The 23,127-nt window shown below is 39.9% G+C and overlaps 1 protein-coding gene across 2 annotated transcripts in view; it reads right to left on the bottom strand.

Annotated features, from left to right (window-relative positions):
- LOC149083905 (uncharacterized) overlaps nt 1–23,127 on the bottom strand; it is a 73,442-nt gene that overhangs the window by 48,652 nt on the left and 1,663 nt on the right. For both annotated transcript variants that reach the window (XM_089234276.1, XM_089234277.1), the window contains exons 2-3: nt 22,085–22,147; nt 20,109–20,164 (exon numbers count right to left, since the gene is read on the bottom strand). In XM_089234276.1, the coding sequence (XP_089090402.1) occupies nt 20,109–20,164; nt 22,085–22,147 (119 nt within the window). The remainder of the gene's footprint in view (nt 1–20,108; nt 20,165–22,084; nt 22,148–23,127) is intronic.

Genomic DNA, 23,127 nt, shown 5'->3' with positions numbered 1-23,127 from the left:
AGAATCTTCATTTTTCATTATTTTGCCCATGGACACGGCTTCAGCTAGGAGGCCAAGACGATTCTTATTTTTTTTGTACCTTCACACTATAAAATGACTGTACAAGGGCCCCACCACAGATCTCAGCCTAGGGAACTCTGCTGAATGATGTGGGAAGCCATTATTTTACCACATATCACACTTTTGAGTAAACGAAAAAATATTCTGCAGTTGGTAAGCAGTTACCTCGACGAGAATATTGTGGTGGAAGCGAGACGACTGCGTGTTGCCGACTTCGAAAAGACGCTCAAGACCTGGCTACAGCACCTAAGTATGGACATAGCGGTAAACCAGATAATGCTATCCAATAGTAATCTTGTGATAGCGCCCGATATAAGACTGGTGATATATCGATTGAGCGATCCGTATAACGGATGGCTCAAAGACCCCCGAAGGAACCGGTAGTGCATTTGTGGTTTTGCGGCAGTATGACTCTCGTGAAGTATCTTGGAAGAGAAGGCTTGTAACTGAGAGCAGTGTCTTCCAGGCTAAGGTACATGCAATTTCACACGCAGTTCAATGGGCGCAATCTGAACAGCATCCAATTATCATATTTTCAGGCAGTGCACCAAGTCGGTTTGGGCAACATAAAATCCACGTTCGACATATTATAATGCCAGAGATTCGCCGCATCCTCTATTTAAATCGAAGAATAGGGCTGGCCTGGGTGAAGAGCGCCCTCTGGAGTAGCTGGCAAAGAGCAAGCTGACCAATTTGCTAAGGAAGCCACTAATCTTCAAATCCATATGAACATGCATATCGAAGAGGGCTTTGGCCACCACTTATTGCGTGAGGATCTATTGAAGACGTGGCAATGTAGTTGGAATTTCAATGCTGCCAAAGACACCTACAAAGTTCAGCGACGGGTCCGATGGCACCATTATGTTTGGCCTAGAGAAAAAACAATAGTGGTCACAAAGCACGGTCATTTCCAGCCTATTTAGAACAGTTTAACAACTCAAATCACTGTGTCTTTTGATTGTGGAGCTTCTGGATCCCTCTGGCATTATGCAACGCAGTATCCAAAGACGGCCCAGTTCCACTTCAGTAAGATGCCTGAGTCTCATACTTTAACCTGGAAGATGAAGACCCTCCGTAGTCCCATGAACTTTCACTGCCTGATCAGTCTCGTCAGGTTCCTGGAACAGAGCTTGCATCAAATACACGACAAAACCAGAGAAGGACGCAAACCGAGAGCAGGCACCGACGTATGTGCCATTAAGGGAAAGCGGCAGTCAGCTGAGGGAGTATGATTTGAGGCCAAGCAAGACTGGGAGGAGTTACTGACGCTACATACCTGCCCTCGCGAGAGGTGCAGTAGTCAAGCGAGGACATACAACTTGCGGTCTAGACGACGACGGACCTATGATTACCGAAGACCCGATGGCGACAATCGAACTGATATGTGGAAGCTGGACACTATAGAAACATGGATGACTGTGATTAGCTGATTCACTGCGATTCGAAATTTTATATTCCAAGATTATCGGCAATCATTCGATTAATTGACGATTGCTAGATTCTTTACTGGATGGACTATACGCCATCATCCTGTTTATAGTTTTTATTGCCCATTGGCGTTTGTCGTTTATATTTTAATTATGTTATAAGATTGCAGATTCACGATCGTTTTCATTTTTTTAATATAAAAAAGGCGACAATGTTTTGTTGTTTATAATGAAATTTTCAGGGTACACCCATCCTTCGGGAACGCTTCGATATCTCTCTCAAATGGGAAGCGGGATGTGTCCGCTCTTCAAAGGTCAAAGTTGGTGAGCAGAGAAAATCTATGTATTGAGTACTATGTACATACAAATTGAAATCGCAGACATAAAAAATTTCTGAAAGAAATCATGGAATTTCATTATTCTACGGGTATCTCTCGCTTTAAGCGATTTCGCTATAACGCTATTTTAAAAAGTTGATCTTAGGAATTCCTACCTGCAAAATTCGATTCGATTTTAATCCTGGAAATGGGCTTGCAAATTAAGAATATATAACAGTTAAATCCTCTGACGTCAAATATACGGGAGATTTGATAATGTAGCTGAGATAAATATGGAAAACATTCTCAGATACAACACCCCAAGTCTCACTAATGAACAACGTTTGGTAGCACACTGACATTCATTCAAATCGAGCACAACTCCGATCTATCGCCCTAGGCAATTTACTACCGATTGAGTTATGCCGGAAGTACGTGAGTGCCGTCCCCACTCACGATCATAGAAATAGAAAAATATGATCCATCAAAAATTCTTTAGTGCAGTTTACTTTTATTATAATTCAGAATTTTCATCAATTATGGAATTCTTTCATTAATTATGAATTTCCATGGAACTGAAACTGGAACTATTTATCTCTACTTATTTTTTTAAATTCACCAATTCGAAATTTTCATTAATCTTTGTGATAATTTACATTTAATTGCGTGTTCCTATTTTTCTCACTGGTATTTTTCAGCATTCCTGTACATTCTGTAATAATGTATGAATTATAGACGACTAATGATTTCCCTCCTCACAAAATATATAAAAAAGTATAATAAAATCAGTATAGCCAAGAAGTTTAGGCACTAAAAATGGTCGAAAAAAGGCAGGCAAAAAGCGAATAAAAATGCCTAAAATTGGCACAAAAAAAAGGCATTTATAGTTTGTGGAAGGAAGAAAAAATTAACTGAAAATAGTATTAAGGGTCCAAAAACTAGCTGAAAAATTGGTTGCACTCAATCCATCTATTGTTTTATACATAATTATGGTTTATACATTATTATCCAAGTTAAATTGATTTCAATCCAAAAATAAAATGTTACTAGACGCTCAAAAACGATTAGGCCAATTTCTAGACCACCATAACCAGAGGCGGAGCAGATAGAGAAAATGATCTGTGGGGCTATTTCTAGTTGCGAATAATTTTCGTTTATTTGTTGTATTATTTAGAATAATCATCATTTCTATAGTTGAAAAAATAAACTAATATAAAACCTGTCACACATCCCGTGAGGGCGACTCTGGCCAATTTAATCGACTACTAAATATGTACAGGGGGGCAAAAAGTCCGTAGAAACTTTAAAAATGAATAAAAACCGGAAAAATAACCGAAATAAAAAACGGTTTGCAGGGTTAGTATCGCTGTCACAGGAATTATTTTTAAGACAGAGCAAAAAATAACTAAAAAATAACCGATAGGTGGCACTGGTACGAGTGACTTGGGTGGAAATATGCAAATGAGATGGTTATAAGAAATTGCGCTACTGAACATTGAAGGACCGGACACACCCCGCTTCCCATCTCAAGGAGATATCAAAGCGTTCCCGAAAGATGGGTGCATCCGGAATTTTATTAAATATGAATATACTGTATATCTATATAAATTTGTATAACAGAATAAGTCCAATTACAGGAGTATAAATCAACGGAATGTTTATGATAAATCATGATCTAAAAATCGAAATCTAAATTGGTATTATAGCGTCCTTGGGACACGTCCGGACTCGATAATTAAATTCCGTTGGTGGCGGTCCGTCCGCGTTCGTTGGATGTCACTAGTCGTGTAGGCCGTACAACGACGAATCGATGTCATGTTTGCGTCACATGCCTTGTCCAAGTGTCCAAGTCAGCCAATGTTCGGACACCCAGATGTTTTAGCTCATTCTAGGCACACATTCCTGTTGCATAAGCATCCTACGTCTTAATTCTCCTGGGCAATTAGGAGATTTTCATCATTCCCGAAGCTACATCGGCTGGCTAGCTGGATTATGGGTGGCATTGATTCACCACGTTAACATGTTAAGTGTTTATAGTTTCTCCAATAAAGTTCGCCGTTCAACGACGTATCAGTTTCGTGAATTTCCAGTACCCCTACGTGGCCGCAAGTTGTAGACTCTCCCTGGTATCAGCTTTACTGGTTTGGATGGCTGAAATTCATCCTGCTTCTTCCGTAGTCCACCCTTCTTGTCGTGCAGCAAATATAGGTTACGGTCTAAAAATTGAATCAAATTTTGAATGCGTGAGAAGTTCATCGGACTTTTTAGTATTCTTATTTTGAATGCCGTCATCTGACTTTGTGACATCTGACCAAAATGAAACGCTGATGTTTCGTTGAACGCTGTGTGGACGTTGGCAGACGTAATGCCATAGCGAGCCCGTAGCACCACACTTACAAGCATTGTGAGATGATCGTCCAAAGCGCTGCAAGTATGTCGGAAATGGACCATGCTCAGTTAAAAGGATTGTTTTTGTTCGCGGCCATACACACTTGCGCACTTTGGAGAATCAATTCCAGATTACATGGGAAAATGGTGAATTGCGTCATTGCGCTCACCATTGAGAGTCAATGATCAGAGGTAGTTTAATAACGTATATAAAGGTGTCTTAATCAGAGGTATTTTAAACGAGTGGGAAAATGAGGGCCGGCACTATAGTTCGTTTCAGGTTAACTTTGCAGTGGAAGAAAGGTAGAGAGTGTACTCCTTCGCCGCAAAATAAAGTTCCCATAAATCGGAGTTTTACGATGATCACAGAATATTTCAATTTTTTTAATGATTTTGTGAAAAAAAAGGAGGAAAAATATCGTTTTGAACCGATGTTTCTTCGTTTGAAATTTTTAAATTAGAAAAAAATATTGGTTACCATTATCCAAAAATCTATAGCAACCACAACGACATTTTCGCGGTATCCTAGAAATCGTCCATGCCTTACCGAGGCCGCGCATCGATACATTGGTTAAGAGGCTTTTGGTGCCATAGTAAAGAGTGATGAGGTTCCCTCGTGGCTTCCTCTTTACTGCAAAGTTAACCTGAAACGGACTATAGAGAGAAACCAAGTGGAGCAACTTCTCTGGGCAGCGGTGATGAGAGAGAGAGAAAGGGCAACAAAATTTAAAACTAAAAGGTGAAAAGAAGAAAAGAAAGATCTTCACTTTAAACATATTGTAAAAAAAATTGTTATAGACCTATGGAGTGTGTGTATGGGGGGGGGGGGGCGCAAAATCAAGCTTGCCCCTTCTGACAAAAAATATTAATTACGGCGGTAGCAAACAACACCCGAGACCAAAACTCTCGAGTGTAGACGGGTCCCTTAAAGTCATTAAAATTTCTGGTCTTTTTACTTAAATTTCCAAATATTTTTCACTTGAATATGAAAATATACCATCTTTTCTTACTGGTAATTGGATTTGATAGTTCATAACTGAGATATTTTTAACAGAAATTGAAAAGGGCCCCAAAAAGTGTTTCGGCACACTGCCCCCAGAACTCATCAGGACACCACTGCCTGAGTTCATGCAATGAATGAAAATTAAAAGTATTTACTCCAGAATAAAAGAAAACTGTCATGCCCCCGATACAACAAATTTTGATTTAACCAATTCCTTGATTCAACATTTTTGTAGAAGTCCCTGCCTGTGGTTATATGTATTTATGCCTAATATCAACAACTATACACAGATTTTCATCGATTAACCAAATAAAACTGTCGGCTTAATTTACTTCGTTAAATCGGGGTTCGACCGCAGTTATTATGCCCAGTCCAATATAATTTTGAAAAACTAATATTTTATACGTTATTATTATTTTTTGTATCAGATAAATTGATATAATCGAAATTTCTCTCATACCATTCAATAACATACATTATCGAAACATCACGATAGTATATTTTTAGTTTTGATAGCATGATTACCTCGGCATATGCGTATGATACGTCTGTAAACAAACTCGTTTTCCAAATGTAAAAACGCTCCAATTTCAGACTCATGATACTCGTATCGGTGATACCATCAACATTCATTACAGGAAAGTTATCGCAAAAGTTTAGGATAAGAATCTGATTAGTTCTGAAACGTTTGGGACAGCATGAACGAGCTGTAACTATTCGTGAATGATTGGAGAAATCTATATAATTATAATAGTAATGTTTCACGTGAGTATTATATGATGGATTTTTCCTCCTCCTCCATTCCAAATAATGCTTCAGATGCGAGATAATAGTGAAGGAAAGAAAGAGATCACACAGCATTACTGAAATCATACCCCCGGGAACTGGGTGACCCCTTATTTTCACTGATCATACGCAAAAGCCTTGGCCATCATACGGCCGTAGACACGTTCTCCACGATGCCTATTATGTATCATTTACAAGCATGGCGTGAACGTAGACGTGGAGAGACAATAAATAATATTATAATGGTGTCCGTCAGACACGCGTACGGTGAAATGAGATCGACTTGTCATCGTTTGTCCATTTGAGATTGAATCTTATCCGTTCGTAAAAATTACTTTTGGGATATCTGAATAGCTGAAAAATCGTGTAAAAATAATTGAGATTGGACAATTTTTTTCCAAGGTTCGAAGACCTCGCACGTCGAAGTTGAGCCAGCACAAAAAAGGAAAAAAGAATGCCAATTTTCGAATGGAATTTGGTGATTCTTTTCTAAGATTCATTACGGTACTTCACAAGAATCGTTCATTGTCGTCTTAATTTATCACACGAAATGTTTCCACTAATCTATTTTAACTACAGTAGGATACTGATTATCCGACTTTCGGGTTATCCGAAGCAATTCTCATAAACCGAATTCAGAAATTGTGTACAATAACCTCTGTGGAACGTCTCTTATCGCGACAAAACTAGTTCACAAAAAGTCTATGCCTGTTTGAAGAGAGAGCGATATCGTTCTTTGAGCGGGGGGGGGGGGGGGGGAAGAATCATACAGCATGGAGCCCGTACTCGGCACAAGTACCTGCTTAACACTCACTATACACATTTACTCTAAAAAATTGTAAGCAGTATTTCATTATTGTGAGGCTCCCCGGACATGCCCGGGTTAGAGCTCCTTTATATACGCTCATCTATATGAAAGGCGTCTTAGTCTGCGTGGGCCCATATGTTAGGATGACACGGCAAATATAATATGGGATCCTATAGGGTAGAGTGGTCCACAATTTTTAGAAGCCCGCGGCCCGGTTGATTTATTTTTGTGAGTAGAACGCCTGGTCATACACGAGACAAATGGGAAAAATTAAACGACGGATCACTCTCTCACGGACCGGTTTAACCGATTTTAGGGCCCGGCAGTTCAGAAACACTGTTATAGGATACCTAAGTAAGAGGGAAGACAAGATTCTTATTTTTCGGAGAAGGGGTCATTGAGTGGAAAACGTTTGTAAGACTACGGGTTGGAGAAAGATTTCAAATAAGTTATTCGCAAGCACCACGGTGCCGTTTTAACGCATTGACCTACTCGGACATGGCCAGCGAGACTCAAGTGCATAGCAGGCCTCGTGTTAACGAGATTCGAAACCATTATTTCAAAGAATAAGTGTAAATTGGCAAGCAATCAGTGGCGTCGGAGCCGGGAGTGCTAGAGCACTCACATATTTTGTATGGGTGTGTCAGAGAAACCCCAGAATTAATTCAGAAATCAATGTTTCCGACGTAGAACTCGAGAAAGAGTACCCACAGGTCTAAAACACTTCCGACGCTCCAGTAGGCATCGAGCTTATATTACTGGAGGGAGCATCCAGTTGCCGCGACGGCAGCTACATCAAATGCAAGGAAATCACGTGACTCGGTGAAAGTTCGTGCCTGGCAATTTGCCCATAGAAATATACAGTTCGCTCTCTAAATATTGGGTTTTAAAGATTAAAAAAAAAGGATAGAGAACTCATCTAAAGATGAAAAAAGATTAAATCATTTATTTCATTAATACTGGAATCATTTCATTCATTAATGTTGAAATAATTTCTTTCATTAATGCTGGAATAATTTTTCTTTAATGCTGAAAAACATTTTTCATGAATTCTTGAATTTTCCTTCATTAATTCAGGATTTTCCTTAATTAATTCTGGAATTTTCCTCCATTAATTCTGGAATTATTTCCTTTATTAATTACTATTTCTTTCATTATTTCTAATATAATTGCTTTCATCAATTCTGGATTTGTTTCTTTCATCGATGCTGAAATTATTTCTTTCATTTATTGTTTTAAATTCCTGTGGATGCCATAAGAAAATAACGGGGGATTGTGTTTGTTTTCACCGAGTCACGTGATCTTCAGACGAAAGGTGTTGGGGGACACCGTTCTCAGCACTGCCAAGGCGGAGACCGCTGACGTCACTCTTTCCAGTAATATAAGCTCGATGCTAGTAGGCAATTATTATCTGGAATGGATAAGCATTATAACGGGTGAAAACTATTATAAGCAGGTGGGTTTCACACCCCTGGTGCGGGATCAGTGTTGGGAGATAGAATGGGCACCGAATTCACCATTCCCTTTCATTTCTTGTTCGTTCAACATTATAGAGGCGGGATGTCAAAATGCGTGCTTGCGCCTTGGTTTATCAAATACATTTTTGTGTCTGATTGCGTTTATTATTGGGAAGAATAACAGGATCCTAAATACTATCAGGATTTTTTTTTCAGTGTCTCTGGACTATACGTTTTCATATACATACGTCATACTCAACATATGTTTTCATATACAATCGTCATACTCAACATATGTTTTCATATACAATCGTCATACTCAACATATGTTTTCATATACAATCGTCATACTCAACATATGTTTTCATATACAATCGTCATACTCAACAATCGAGGAATGTTGAATATGATGGTAACACGAACTGGGCCCGGTCACAATTTGAATTCTGGCGAAAACCTTTGAAATCATGAGATATAATCCTAGTCGAGGGCTTTTTTTTGTGGGAAGGGGACCTACCGCAAACAAGGGGGCCACAGTACAGCATACAGGTCTGGTGAATTGAATGCCAGACCAGAGGAGGTCGAGTGGTCAAAGACTCGTATCATGAGGACCCGGGTTTGGGCACCACAGTGGTACTCAGCTGAAGGCCTTTGTAGAGCCTACTTGCTGACTCATTTGTCTACAACAGCGAGTAACTCCCGCTATAAGAAGTATTTTACAATATTTTTCACTACTTCTGTTATTGATGAAGGAACTTCATATAGTTCCGAAACGCAAATAGCCGAGGTTCCTTTTTGCAATTTTGGGTCAACTAACGTCGGTAGTTCAATTGTATCATCTAACCGAAAAAGCAATTCATTTCTAAAACACAATCTGTTGTAAATTGCTTATGGCGATAGACCTGAGCTGTGCTCCGTTTGAAAAAAAGACCAGAGGGACTCCGAAATCAATGTTGCCTGATCTGCACTTCATCAAAATATGGGGCTTGCCCAAGCTGACCAAGTAACTAGTTTCGACCATACCGAAAACGATTCCGTTGGCTAAGATGCCTTTTGTTAAGCCAAAACTGAAGTTGTATTTGGTTTTTTTTTTGTAGCGTGATAGATAGGACGTTGAAAAGGCTAATTTCCTTATAAAACATCACCAAGGATTCGATAATCTAAAGCGCATAAAATTGACCCCACATTGGAACTGCGTTGGTCATTTTGGAAAGACGACGGTAACCAGTCATAAATAAGGTATCCATATTGAAAAAAGCTCAATTCATTATAACGAGGTGGTACCATACTGGTTAGAAACAACAAATGAGCGCCGAAGTGAAGATGAAAGACGACACCGGCTCTTCCCATACACAAAGCCACACGGGGTTCCTCACAAAATGTGGTTACGAGGAACAGAAATTCAAGTGGACCCTGAAAGACTTCGCGTTCGGATCGTACGTGTGCCACGACGACTACTTCACCAGCTGCATATTCCCGGACGACTCGACTACAGAATCTAGGTGGAGCCTGGAGGTGGTGCCGGAGGACGAGAACGAGCACGAGAGAAGGATCCCAACTTCCATCCTGCTGTGGATGATAAAGCCTCCCATACCCATCGACGAGTACGCTTACCTCAAGGGTGGAGTCGCCGTGCAGTGCTACGTCACCGTCAAGTACGGCAAGGAAGTGTTCAAGAATACGGTGCGTCGATACCTGATCCAGGGCCACAATACTACGATATGGAAAGGCCACCTGCCGTTATCCCAGGAACCGAACGACGAACTGGAGATCGATATCGAGATCAGGGCATCCATCTGCGAGACGAATACCGAGAAAATATATTCCTAGATGCGGGAAAAAGACCCCTTGCGTTTGTAATACACCTCACCTCCTTTAATCACTCGATTCGTACGATATTTTTGATTGATTATATTATGCATCATGTTCCGATATTTTAAGAGAAATCACTCAGCTTTTATAGAATTGAATCAATCGATTTCTGTTGAAATTTTATTACATTAAAAATTCCAATTAATATCAATACCTGATCATTTTTGTCGCACCACGGTCATTTTCTGCACACGAGGGCTAATTAGACCGGGACCTACAATTTATTGCCGATTCCGAACGGCAGGGTTGTTTTTCATACTCGTCGAGATGTTGGTGCACTAACATCCTTGATGGGGGACTCCCTGCGGTAGCAATTTTTCTGCGGTCATGTCGCCGTTTCTGTTGTATCCCTGTGTCAGGAAAGTTTTCTGACAAGGGCGAACCGGGTATCGAACTCGCGACACCTCTAAACATCCTTTGGTACTTTAGGTATCTTATTTGAGTATCTTATTGACCTGGACTCTACTGCGCCCAACAATACCTGATATTTCATTTCTGAGATTGCATCTTTCTTGCACTTTACGGAAATTATGCAACGTGGAACCATTTGAGTCATGTTTCTGGGTGGGCGTTCGAGATTCAGATTAGTGTTTAAAATACTCAAACCATCTCATACCAATAATAAGCATCAAAATCCGAAGAATCAAATACCCTGAGCAGTACTCCCCCACAATACTTCGTGAAATTATATAATTACAAAGCAAAGTTCACCTCTTGCGTATTACTAGTCCCGTATAAACGGAGGGATTGGAAACACATATTACCAGCCCCCCCCCCCCCCTCATTATTTGCTTTCATGCCTATAAAGAGAGATTACATAAACGAAACGATACATTTTTCAGAGGAATGTTCACCTACACTGTGGTGGTCAAGGGCCCGGGTTCAAACCTCACCGTCGCCACAGTGGTGGTCGGCTGAAGTTGGTTTTCTGTAGTTCCCAACATCGAGGTGCGAATGCAAGTCGATCTCACCGTTAAAAAATACAAAGAGCAACAGGCCCACAACAGTTAAATTTTAATTACACTTCACTCATAGTTCGAAAAATAGGAGGCAGATGGCAGCACTATAACCAGCATTACACAGAAACAAGCTTCATATTAGGTCAGAGCTGGTTAAAGAGTAAGCGTTCCCACAATGCATTGAAGGTGGGCGCAAAGAAACAGTAGTGTCATCTGTAGTGTGAGAGGCGAAACAAGCGCGAGAATCTCGGCTTAGCCACGCCCATGTCTATCTTGATTGACACTACTTTCAAGGCCAGTTCCTTCCATAGGCGGATATAGACTTGGATGTCGGAGGGGGGCACGATGATGATGTCTATACGTATATATACGTATTTATCACTAATTTGGATGACTAATTAGTTAATTAATTATGATCTTAATTAGCATCAGGATCGTTGTGATTGATAAATGACAAGCTTTCAAATTTAAGAAAATTAGAAAATTCGCATTTTTACTAATTTTCATGGAAGTTACTAAATGTCAGCTTTTGCCAAAGGGCTTGGTAAAAGCCCGAAATGTATACGTTTTCAAGCGTATTTCGGGCTTTTACCAACTCGACTTGGTAAACGCCTTTACCACTCTTCGGGCTTTTACCGTAACATATACATTAGATTTACTTCTTTCATATCGTAAGCAGCAACAATAATTCGATGCTCCACCGCTTGCTATTTCAAATAACGTGAAAAAATAAAAAGGCAACGATAAAAAAACAACAAAAGTAATGATTAAAAAAATAGCTTTAATTTCAAGAAAGAAATTTAACCCTTATAAGGCCATTGAAAATTAGATGAAATTTAAGGATGAAATCTATATATATAAAATTGATTTTCTGTGTGTGTGTGTGTGTGTATGTTCTCTATACAAATCTACAATTTTAGATCGATCGTCGCCAAATTTTGCATGTATACCAAATGGGACCCGACTTGAACGATAGGCTACTTTAAAATTTCGTCAGACCAGGGCAAATGCCCCAAATGGGCAAAAAACTGTCTGGCAACAATGGTTTTTGGGCCTCAACAATCACTTTCCGAACGTTTACTTTGGTTACCGTGGTTCCCTAGCGATGAGTTTCAGACGTGTTTATGTCTTTACAATGGTTTGTCACTTTGATGCTGCCAGTTATGCCTTTATAATGGTTTGCCACATTTTCAATACTCTCAGTAATGAGGCTTTTTGAATAGACGTCATAATCATCACCATCATCGCTTTGAGGGTCAAGAAAAGGGTGATCCTCATAGAAATCACTATTAAAATTGCCGATTTAACTGCATAAATACGGAAATTTAGTGGGGGGGGGGGTTTCCTGCCACATCAATAATTTTAAAAATTAAATTGAATTCTCGATTTTTGAAATATTGAATTCACTTGGAGATACGAAGCCCAGAAAATTAAAAATATGAATAATTTGCCGGATCTACTTTTGATATCCATGCAATAACATTGATTTAAACTTTTTATTTATATCTTCCCAATCATGAAAATTAATGTCTCCGTATTGTCTTTTGATATTTATTTGCATAAATTCATATAGTTTAGGATCTTTTTAAAATTAGTTATGGGCCCCGTAAAGTGCATCGAAAAAATTCCACAGATTTAATTAAGCATTTTTGGAAGCTGAAACAGGCAGAGACGGGGATAACTTGAAGTTCAGGGGGAGGGAATCGAAATACCTAGCACCCATCAAAAAAAAAAAGGGGGGGGGGGACTATTCATTTCTATGTTTCTTTAAATTTAGATTTGTTTATTTCATGAGTCGCGCAGGACGTCGCCATATTGGTTAACTTAGACACGGTTTGCATGTCCCTCAAAGAAAGAGGGAGATATCACGTGGTTCATAAAGCCTCATTGAAGAAAATCCGGGCAACGCCGGGTATTATAGCTAGTTTAAAATAAAACGAAAACGGCAGAAGAGAGAGCAAGTGGAAAATGAGAAATTGCGAGAAAAAAATGGTGCTGAACGAGGGAAAGGGGAAAAAAAATCCTTTTTGTAGTTCGTCCCTCTGCCGATAGTGGTGGCGCTAGTTCGCGACCGGTTTTTCCATAGCGGTGACAACGCTTTACTCTTTAACCAGACTTCAAATTAGGTTCACAATACTAACACGCACATTCCAACATGTACCAATTTGTTAGAAGTTCCGCAGAGGAATATGGAGGAGGTGCATGTATGGTTTAGTCAGGGGAATGTTTCGTCGGAAATGTTTGGAATTTGTGGGTGCCCGTATTGAGATTCATGTAGGAAATTTCGATTTTTGAACTAATTCTGTGGGTGAATCGACATGCTCAGACCCGTTCCACAAACTTCCGTGGGTGCTCTAGCACCCACAGCACCCCCGGCTCCGATGCCACTGCTCGATACATAAATGCTCTCGAGGCGCGAATCCGAAATGGTCTCCCATTTAAAAGGTCTTTCCCAGAAAGCAGGCAGACATCGAAGACGGTATTTACATAACACGAAAAATCTGGCATCTGCCACTTCTAATGTGGAAGGTAGATGGCAGCACTGCTAGAACATGAAACATGCACAACTTTAACACCATTAAATACGTTAGGTTGAGACACGCAACAAAATCCGACATGCACCAATTCATCAGAAATATCTCAGAGGTATGTTTACGAGGTACATGTTCGGTGAAGTAGTATGCAGCGGATAATAGTTCACTAAAACGAATTATTTCGTTATTTGGTAACTTCTTAAGATTATTACTAGCGGGTATGGCCACAAAATTTGGAATTACCAGTGCCGAGCTTTTTAACGGGGAGATCGGCCTTAATCGGCCGGAGATTTGCACCTTGAAGTTGGAAACCACAGAAACCTGAAACCTGCGGCGAGAGAGCAACAGGCTTACAACAGTATATTATTCAATCATTACACTTCATGCATAGTTCGAAAAAAATTGGATGGCAGATGGCAGCATTACACATAAACATTACACAGAAACAAACTTCACGGAAGGTTCATTACACGTATACACACACATTCCAACATCTAAGAAATATGGACGAGGTGCCTGTCTGGTTTAGTAGTAGTAGTGCCGAATTTTGAATCAAAAAATAGATTACACTCCCCTTCCCTCATGAGCAGAACAAACAATGATTAAGAGCTGGGCCTGATTTTGACATAAGGAAGATCGGAGATGGAGGTGCTTGCAAATACAAATACAACGCCACAACAGGAAAAATGCCCAACGAGGTGGCTGAGAAAAAGATGCCCATAAAAATATGGATGTCATATGTTTCAAAAATACAGCAACCCAATTAAAAATGCAATTAACACAAATTGTAAACAATATATACACGTGATAAAATATTATACAATGCTCATAAAGAATACTTATGGTTGTCTGATTCTAAGTATGGATAGCTTCTCGATTTACCCCAACCAGGGAAACTTAACTAGAATGAAAAATTTTGTTAGTCTGTGAACATGTGTTGCCTAAATTTTGGGCCGCTTAAATTATCAAGCCACCTGCCCATACGTAAATCAAGCCCTGGTTAAGGGCAGTGCCGTCTTAACGCGTGGGCCTCAAGAGGAGGGGGCTCACAAAAATGAGAAATGGTTGAAATTTTCGAGAATTTTTTAAGTAGGACTTCAAAAATATCATTTGCCCGGGGCCTATGATGCTCTTAAAACGGCCCTGGTACCGGGTACAGTTTTTCAAGAACAATGGGCGACTCCATTGAGCACCTCCTAGAGATAGAAGGCCCCCGGCACGGGTTGCCATAAACGTCATCCAGAACTACCTAGCAAGTTTGCCACATTTTGAAACAGCATCCTATTTCGTTTCTTCTTATTTTGGTGTAGAATCTTCCTGATTGGCTCACAAATACCGCATAGTGATTGGATGGGGGCATAGAAATCGCCAATTCTGAGCCCGATCATTTCTTTTCCGCACAACGATGATATTGGCACGAGCAGGGAACTCTTTCCCTGAATATTCTGAGGAAAAATGGACTACTTACTGACGTCACAAGCAGCGTGCGGAGGTCTTCTATCTCTAGGAGATGCTGCTCTATTCCGGTACCTGTTCACTGGCCACAAGGCAAATTAATAGCTGAGAATTTTAACCCAATTTAAAAACAATGAGGATCATCCTCTTTCGTGGAACCAATCCCCCCCCCCCCCCACACACACACACATTTTACTTTAACCTTAGCCGCTGTACGGTCGTGTGGTCATAGAGACAGAATCATGAGTACCCGGGTTCGAATTCCTCCCCTTCGGTGGCACAGTGGTTGTCGGCTGAAGTTGGTTTTCTGTGGTTCTCAACTTCGAGAAGTGAATGCGAGCCGATCTCCCGTTAAAAAGTTTCGCCACAGACCCGATGCGTTGAAAGTGTTCTACACCAGTTGGGTGCCCGACTTGTTATTTACAAAAGAGATTTTGATATCTGAATTGATACTAGAGGTGCTCCAGCACTCCACGAACCCCAGTTTCTGTCGCCACGGCAACAGACAGAAGATCAACAAAGGTATCAGTATTCAACCATTATACTTCACTAGCAGTTTGATAATAGATGGCGGCACTAAATACCCCAGCAACAACACTAGATACACACTCATACTTTTAGGTACACATGCACACTTTCAGCACATCTAATTTCGGTAGTAAAATTGCCCATGGCGATATTCTGGAGTTGTGCTCAGTTTGAAAGAAAGAATTTAACCTTCAAAATAATCCGAAATTGTAGACCTGTTTTAAAGTTTACCAAATGAAGAATATTCACTATTTTCATAAACTAATACTCACATCAGGTTTGCTTTAGAGTCAGGGCCGTAGTGTGTCTTCTCGGGGTTCCGGAAAAGACTTTTCCTTGGGCCCCTGTCAAGAGGGGACACATGGAGTCTGCATAATACTAAATAAATTTACTATTATGCAAACCAAATGTAAACAATTGGGGGGGGGGGTGCATTCGGCTCGGGGGCAGTGCTCCGGTTGCCCCAGCCTAGTTACAGCACTGCTTCGAGGGGAAGTGGATCAACGGCTTTCATGGGCCCCATTTGGCCCATGGGAGACTGATTGAGCATGTAAAATAAAAGAAAATGTTTCAATCAAGCAATATAGTTGAAGAAAACAGTGAACTCGCAATCATAAATCTCTATTCCTATGGAATCATTTTCAAGCAGGAAATTCTGAATCATCTGTAGCAGTAAGCTGGAAGGGACTAATGAAAGACATATTGACATCAACACATGTAGATAATTGCAACATACTTGATATTAAAGGCAGAATTTTTTTTAATTTGTCCCTCACTTGGGCTGCGCTGGCTACTTGCCAAATTAGCAGTAGAAAGAATGAGGTTAGAAATAAATGAAAAAAGAACTATCTACAATTCAATTGTTACTTTTCAATGGATAAATGCCATTGAAAAGTGGCGCTTACATTATCTTTTCTTTTGAAGAGTTACTATACTTCAGGGAAAAAAGATAGGTATTATTTATTTCTCAAACCAGTGATTCTGCACCTTCGGAGCCGAGCGGGAGCGCGATCCATTGGAGAACACGCTCTCAACCTTAATACAGTCAAACCTCGTTAGTGCGTCCCCCGGTTAACACGTCACTCCGCTTACCGGATCACTGTTTGGAAGTCCTAATTATCCTCAAGCAGGAATTGGCAGAGGAATTGGCACAGCTATGGCTTACTCCGTTTAACGAGTCACTCCGCGTATCAAGTCATATTTTCGCTCTCCCAAGAGTGACTCATTAACGAGATTTGACTGTATTCCCCTAGACTTCTTATGCCAATGAGACTAAGGGTAATAATATCAATGATAGTCCCCTTAAAAACACATTCTAAAATAAGTAAGTACCAATAGGGAAGAACGAGATAGTCCCATTTGTTTTCTGTTTTACAAAAAATAAGCAAATTGTGACAATCATCGTTTTCCCCCTCCGACCCTTCAAATAGAAAACTTTAGACGCCAATGCCAATTTTTTAGTTGAAAGGGTGGACTGGTGGCCTGGGATTTGTCAAGTTCCGCCCCATGAAACTGAATACTAGATAGATTCATTCAAAGGTTTTTAACAGCTGACTGATGCAAAGATAAATTTTTTTGGAAAGAGAAAATTCAACTGCCCCTGCGGGGAATTGAACCCACGTCCTTTCACTTTCCGAGTGAATGCACTAGACCACGTTTCTTAACTTTTTTTTGAAGCACCCCCCCTATGAAGCATATTTTTTTTCTAGTGCCTCCACTGTCTTACCCAGAGTCTTCGACCCTCATCTAGAAGCAAGATAATTTATACGTATTCATTCGCGAACGCAAAGGGGAAGAGGGGTTGGGGTTCTGACACCCCCCCCCCCCCCCCGAGCCGAGATTATAGTGTTATTTTGCAGGAAAAAAAGTAAACCCCCTCCTCAGAAGGAAAAAAAAAAATCTGAAGCCCCCCCTCTCGAGAAAATTGCGTACGCCTATGTACGTATTGAATTGGTTTTTTCAGTGAATTTATACTGAATGAAAATTTTGCAAATAAGATTGGCCTCCAGACCACTGGCCTAGAATTTACTGAGCTCCCCGCTAATCCGAGTTCTATTCAGGACCGTCTCAACATCATGGGCCCCCTTAGGCAAAGTGATGCTATAGTAGTCTCATACTTCGCCGGAAATAAACAGAAGGCATATTTCCTACTTATTTTCAAAATTTATTATACTATACAAAATATCATAAGGTGGACTTATGACTTGGTGTAATATCACTTATGGACATGAGACTCCCGTGCATGACCCCTCACAAGAGTGGGACTGACAGAGCTGCAGCCCGGGACCTGATATGGTTCTCATCATTTTTTGTTTTTCTCACTATAAATTTAATATAGAGGAGGGGTCTGTGAAAAATCTAGCCGGGGGCCTGCGAAAAACCCCATCCTAGGGAATCTACCACAAAATGTAGGTGGTGAGGCCCGGGTGGGTCTATGCCCTAAAACGGCTCTGGTTTTGTGGGCGGTTTTGTTGGATTCTGTATAAGTGTATAGTCACTAATATAGAAGCTTTATTTCTTCACACATTAATTTTTCTTCTCGGCTCTCTGCAGCTCTCCAAACCACCTGTCATGGCCCCTTTCTAAATTTTCTTCCGTGGCCCCCTTGAAGTATCCCAGTACCACTAGGGGGGCCATATGGCCCCTGGTTGAGAACCACTGCACTAGACTACAGAGGCAACGAATATCTCAATCTTTCCTTGGAGCTCGTGTGCACTGAATGGGACCGTGCATGCACGGTCGGACACAATTGAGGCCAAAGCTCGCAATTGCTGACGATGCCACCAGATGGCGACTCATCCGAGGATGACATCACTCATCACTATCCATGCAAAGGTTTTTAACAGCTGGCTCTCTGTGCGAAGATATACATATTTTCTCTCTTTCCAAAAAAAATTATATCTTCGCATCGGCCAGCTGTTAAAACCTTTGTATGGATAGCGGGGAGTAACGTCATCCTCGGATGAGACAATTGATGAATTTATGCAAATATTTCTTTGTATTAATAAAAACGCTTTCAAATAAAACATTTTCATGAGAGAAATTTTAATTAAAAAAAGAAAATGTGATCGCCACCATATCGTTCAATTCAGAACAAATGAAATGTATCAGCTCATTTCAGATTTTTCTACGAGTTGCTCAACTCCTACACATACAGGCTTTTGGCAACTAATTTGGATGATCTCTATTTGACGTATCGGTGATAAACCTGATAACCTTGTCCTAACCTAACAGCACACTAGAAAAAGAAGAAAGGAAAAGAAAACAAAAGTAGAAGAAAAGTAAGAATATAAGAAGAAAAGTAAGAAATAAATAGAAAAGGAAAAGCAGTATAATAGATAAGTGAATATAAGAGAGTATACAGAACATTTCTATTTTCACCCTCACCCTATGTGTTCTCTTTGGCTCTTACATATAGTGGAAAAACACACATCATATGTGAGGGAAATCACCAACAGGTGCGTAGAAAGAATGGGAGGAAGAAGAAAAATTGGTTCATTAGGGTTACAATAAAGCTTCACGATGGTGAGGAGGTGGGGGGGGAAGAAAACACAGATAACTGGATTGGATTCATTCCACTGACATTTGAACAAAATACTTTATCCGTGATTGTGAAGGGAATTAAATATGTATTACATTGCTCATGCTTAGAAGGGAAAAAAAGTTTGGGTAGCAGAAGATCCAACGTTGCTATGAGGCAATCTTAAGAGCATATAACTCTCCATACATACTGTAGGTTTTTGAAGTATTTTTTATCAAACATTTGGAATCAATTTCAAAGAATGGTTGGCCATGCGCTACAACATACTGCGGGTAGTTGAACACTCTCAGCTGTATTTTATATGTTTAAAAAAAATTATCCTTACCCCTCCCCTCCATAAATCGCAAATCATCAGCAAGCCACTAAAATCATTGTACATGAGAGATGCAAGCAGTTTAAGCATTAAGCATAAAATAATTTTAATATAGGATTTATTTAAAATAAATTCTGAAGTTTTTGTATAATAATCAAACAGGGGTGTCTGAAGTGTTTTGAACCTGTGGGTGCCTGTCTTGAGTTTCATGTGCGGAATTTTGATTTGTGAATCAATTCTGCGGTTACTCGTACCTTATTCAAATCAACTTTTTACTATAAGATGAGCCTGATCTGGCGGTTATACCTTTCGGAGTTCTTTAATTTCTTCCTCCGTATATTATGATACGTCCATTGACAAACATTGATTGTATGTGAATTTATATATGTGCAATATATATGTAATATTTTTATTTATTATTCTGAAGGTATTTAATAAAATTTCCAGACACACCCATCCCCCAGGAACGCTTCGATATCTCAATGAGATGGGAAGTGGGGTGTGTTTGGTTTTCAAAGGTCAAAGAGGGTACTCGTACCAGTTCTACAAACTTCCGCGAGTGCTTGAGCACCCACAGCCACCCCGGCTCTGACGCCAATGATATCAAATACAAGAGCATTTAAGAATATAACATGGAGTTGTCAAGACAAAATAGCTCACCCTCTATGCTTGATTTTAACATCTTGATATGTGAATAGTTTTTGCTCCGTAAGCTCCTAGAAAAGAATAATTAATAATTATTTTTCAATATTGTACTACAAACCAAACAGTAAAGCATTTGGAAAACTTGACATTTTATTTTGAAAACTTGAAGTAATTTGATATACTTTTTCTGCGGAAATAGGAAAAAAAATTGAGTTTTTATTTGGTTTTTGGCTCTCAAAGACATTGGTAACAATATGCGCCAACAGAGTTAAAAATTTTTGAACAATAAGTTTTTTGTAAATTCTCATCAACAAAAAACAAACAAAATCCACATCCTGGGACTTAAATTAGATTTCTAATCAAAAGATTACATCATATTCTTCAGTTATATTTGAATACCTTATATAGAAATAATCTGGTACCTGTGGAATTAAACATCAATTATGAAACTTGTACAACACTAGTATAAGCTGTTAATGGCAGTTTAAAGTGAAATCAGGCAAAGATTTATGGTCTTGCCGCCTGTGGAATACACACATTTCGTCACCTTTCGCCCATTCCAGTTGAGTTTTCTCATTCCTCAAATTTTCCGCCATGAACTACAGCCTGCTTAGCCCAACATATCTACTTTCAAGTCACACTTTTGGCCACTTATATGCTTGCACATTTCCTTGGTCACTTTGGTCACACACTGACCCGGCCCTTCACTCTATGGGCCCCCTTTTGGTCATTCACATGCTTGCAAACTCTCTAAGTTACTCTTTTGGTCTTGATCTTGTCTCTAGGTCACTGATCTAGTCACTCTCCCCCCCTGAACATCGTTTATTTGATCACTGATGTGATTGCAAACTGTGTATGTTCTTTAGGCCAGCGGTTCTCAACCTTTTTTGACCCACGGAGCCCTTTCCAGTATATAATTTCTATGGCGGATCCCGTAGGCCTATTTTTTATTTATTCATCAAAGTTACTGACATTTTTATCATTCAAAAATATTAATAATTATTTTTTTCATACTTACGTTTTTATTTTTATTTTCCTCGAGCGGCAGTGGAGCCCCTGGGAGTTCACATGGAACCCTTAGGGCTCTGCAGAGCACCGGTTGAGAACCACTGCTCTAGGCCGTTCACATGCTTGCATATGCTGTAGGTCTACCTTAAGGTCTCCCACATGCTTGCAAATAATTTTGTCAATCACTGACCTGGCCTCTTGCTCTCTAGGTTACTCATATGTTTGCAAACTCTCTAGGTCACTTTTTTAATCATTCATTGACATGGTATCTAGGTCAGTGTCTCTCAATCGCTGGGCCGCAACCTGGTATTGGGCCCTGACATCATTCATACCAGGTCACGAGTGACTAGCTATTTTCTTTCCCCATTCATTTTATTTTATTCGTGTGTTTGACCAGGCCTTCCACTTAGAAAAATACTGTCTAGGCCACGCTTTTAATCATTCACCAACATAGTTCCTTGCTCTGTAGCTCACTCTTTTGGTCAACCACTGACTTGGTCCTCTGTTCCCTATGCCAATCATTTGGTCACTCATTAAAATATTCCCTGACTGCAGAGATGAATTTATGGTTTTGCTGCCTTTGGGCAATATAAATTTCATCACCCTCTTCTCCCACATTTTACTAATTTACCACTCATTTCTGAAATTTTCAGCCCCACTCCAAATTAACTGGCCTGGGCCCACTAAAGCAGCCCTATAAATATACATCTGGGTGAAATATTACAAGTAACATCCTGGGAATTGATTTCTGTGATTATGGGCATTTATTTAGGGCCCTTCCAATAATTTTGATGGCCCCAAATTTACAGATCGCCGACTGAAAAAAAAAATTAACTGAACAGTAATGGTCGAGGGGGGGGGGGGGTAGGTGCCCTAAATGTTTGCATAAAGATCCAGGAGGTCTTAACTTTTTTATTGTGTAATAATGATAATAAAAATGAATATAATTAATTGATGGGATAAGAATTACAAGAAGTTCTTACCAATAATTTCACTCCATCAATTTTCCGGCACTCAAATGCTGGAATACAGTCATCAAGTTTGACCTGTACAAAAGTAATTTACATATTTTTATTAAGCTTTTCATAATCAGCACGATGCATATTTATTTATTCAATTAAAAGCAGATGTAAAAAAAATATGAGATAATTAACATTTTAGATTGATTCCTGGCCTTTCACATCCTGGAGCGGGGGGGGGGGGGGAGCAGGCTATAATGTTTGGCATCCCTTGGCATTTAGTGAATTTATATCACGAGAGAAACAAAAATGATGAGAATCCTCATGGGAGCCCTGTGAGCTCCACCTTCGTAGAAGCCATCGATTGATTATGTACAGGGTTGTCTTAACAGCCTTGTGAGTGCCTGGGACAAGGACAAGTGATATTTCTGACCACCTCTACTTGGTTAGCAGAATCTGCCTATCAATTTTCATACTTACTCTCGAAAATGGCAACCAGATCCCATTATCATGATAGGTGTTATCCCGTTTATATCTGCTTTGGGCAGCCGAAATGAAAAGAAGGGTCTAGTGATTCTCTGCTATGGTCTCTAAAAGAACGTTATGAATTAATGCCTGTTAACTATTTCTTCTTCATTCTCCTTCTGCACTTGAGCCATGCCGGAACGGGCCCATGAGTTAAGACTGCACTGATTTTGCATAAAATAATTAAAAGACAGATGAACAAACATTTATTATTACAGTGAATACAACTGTACAGACCCCCGTCTGATAACGGACCACCCCCCCCCTTTTACAGATGAATTTTTTTCCCTGCCATGTATGCAAAAGAGAGGTTTCACTGTAATACAAATATAATTATGGCCTGTAGGACAACATGAGAAAATATGACAAGGCATAGCCCAGGGAAGAATGATTTTATCCATTTTATTGGGTTTTTTGAAATGTACATTCTAGGCCTGGGGGCAAAGATCTCTACATAAGATCCCAGCCTAATCATTATAACTGAATAATAGAAGGCAATATCATTTTAACCCCTGGGTCCACCCGAGCACGGCACAGGGTCT

Source organism: Pholcus phalangioides, unplaced genomic scaffold (genome assembly GCF_987345545.1).
Source record: "Pholcus phalangioides strain wild (caught in Gottingen) unplaced genomic scaffold, Ppha-v1.0 ptg000008l_1, whole genome shotgun sequence".
Taxonomy (NCBI): Eukaryota; Metazoa; Arthropoda; class Arachnida; order Araneae; family Pholcidae; genus Pholcus; species Pholcus phalangioides.
Note: the sequence above shows the minus strand (reverse complement) of the source record. Positions and strands in the feature narration are given on the sequence as shown.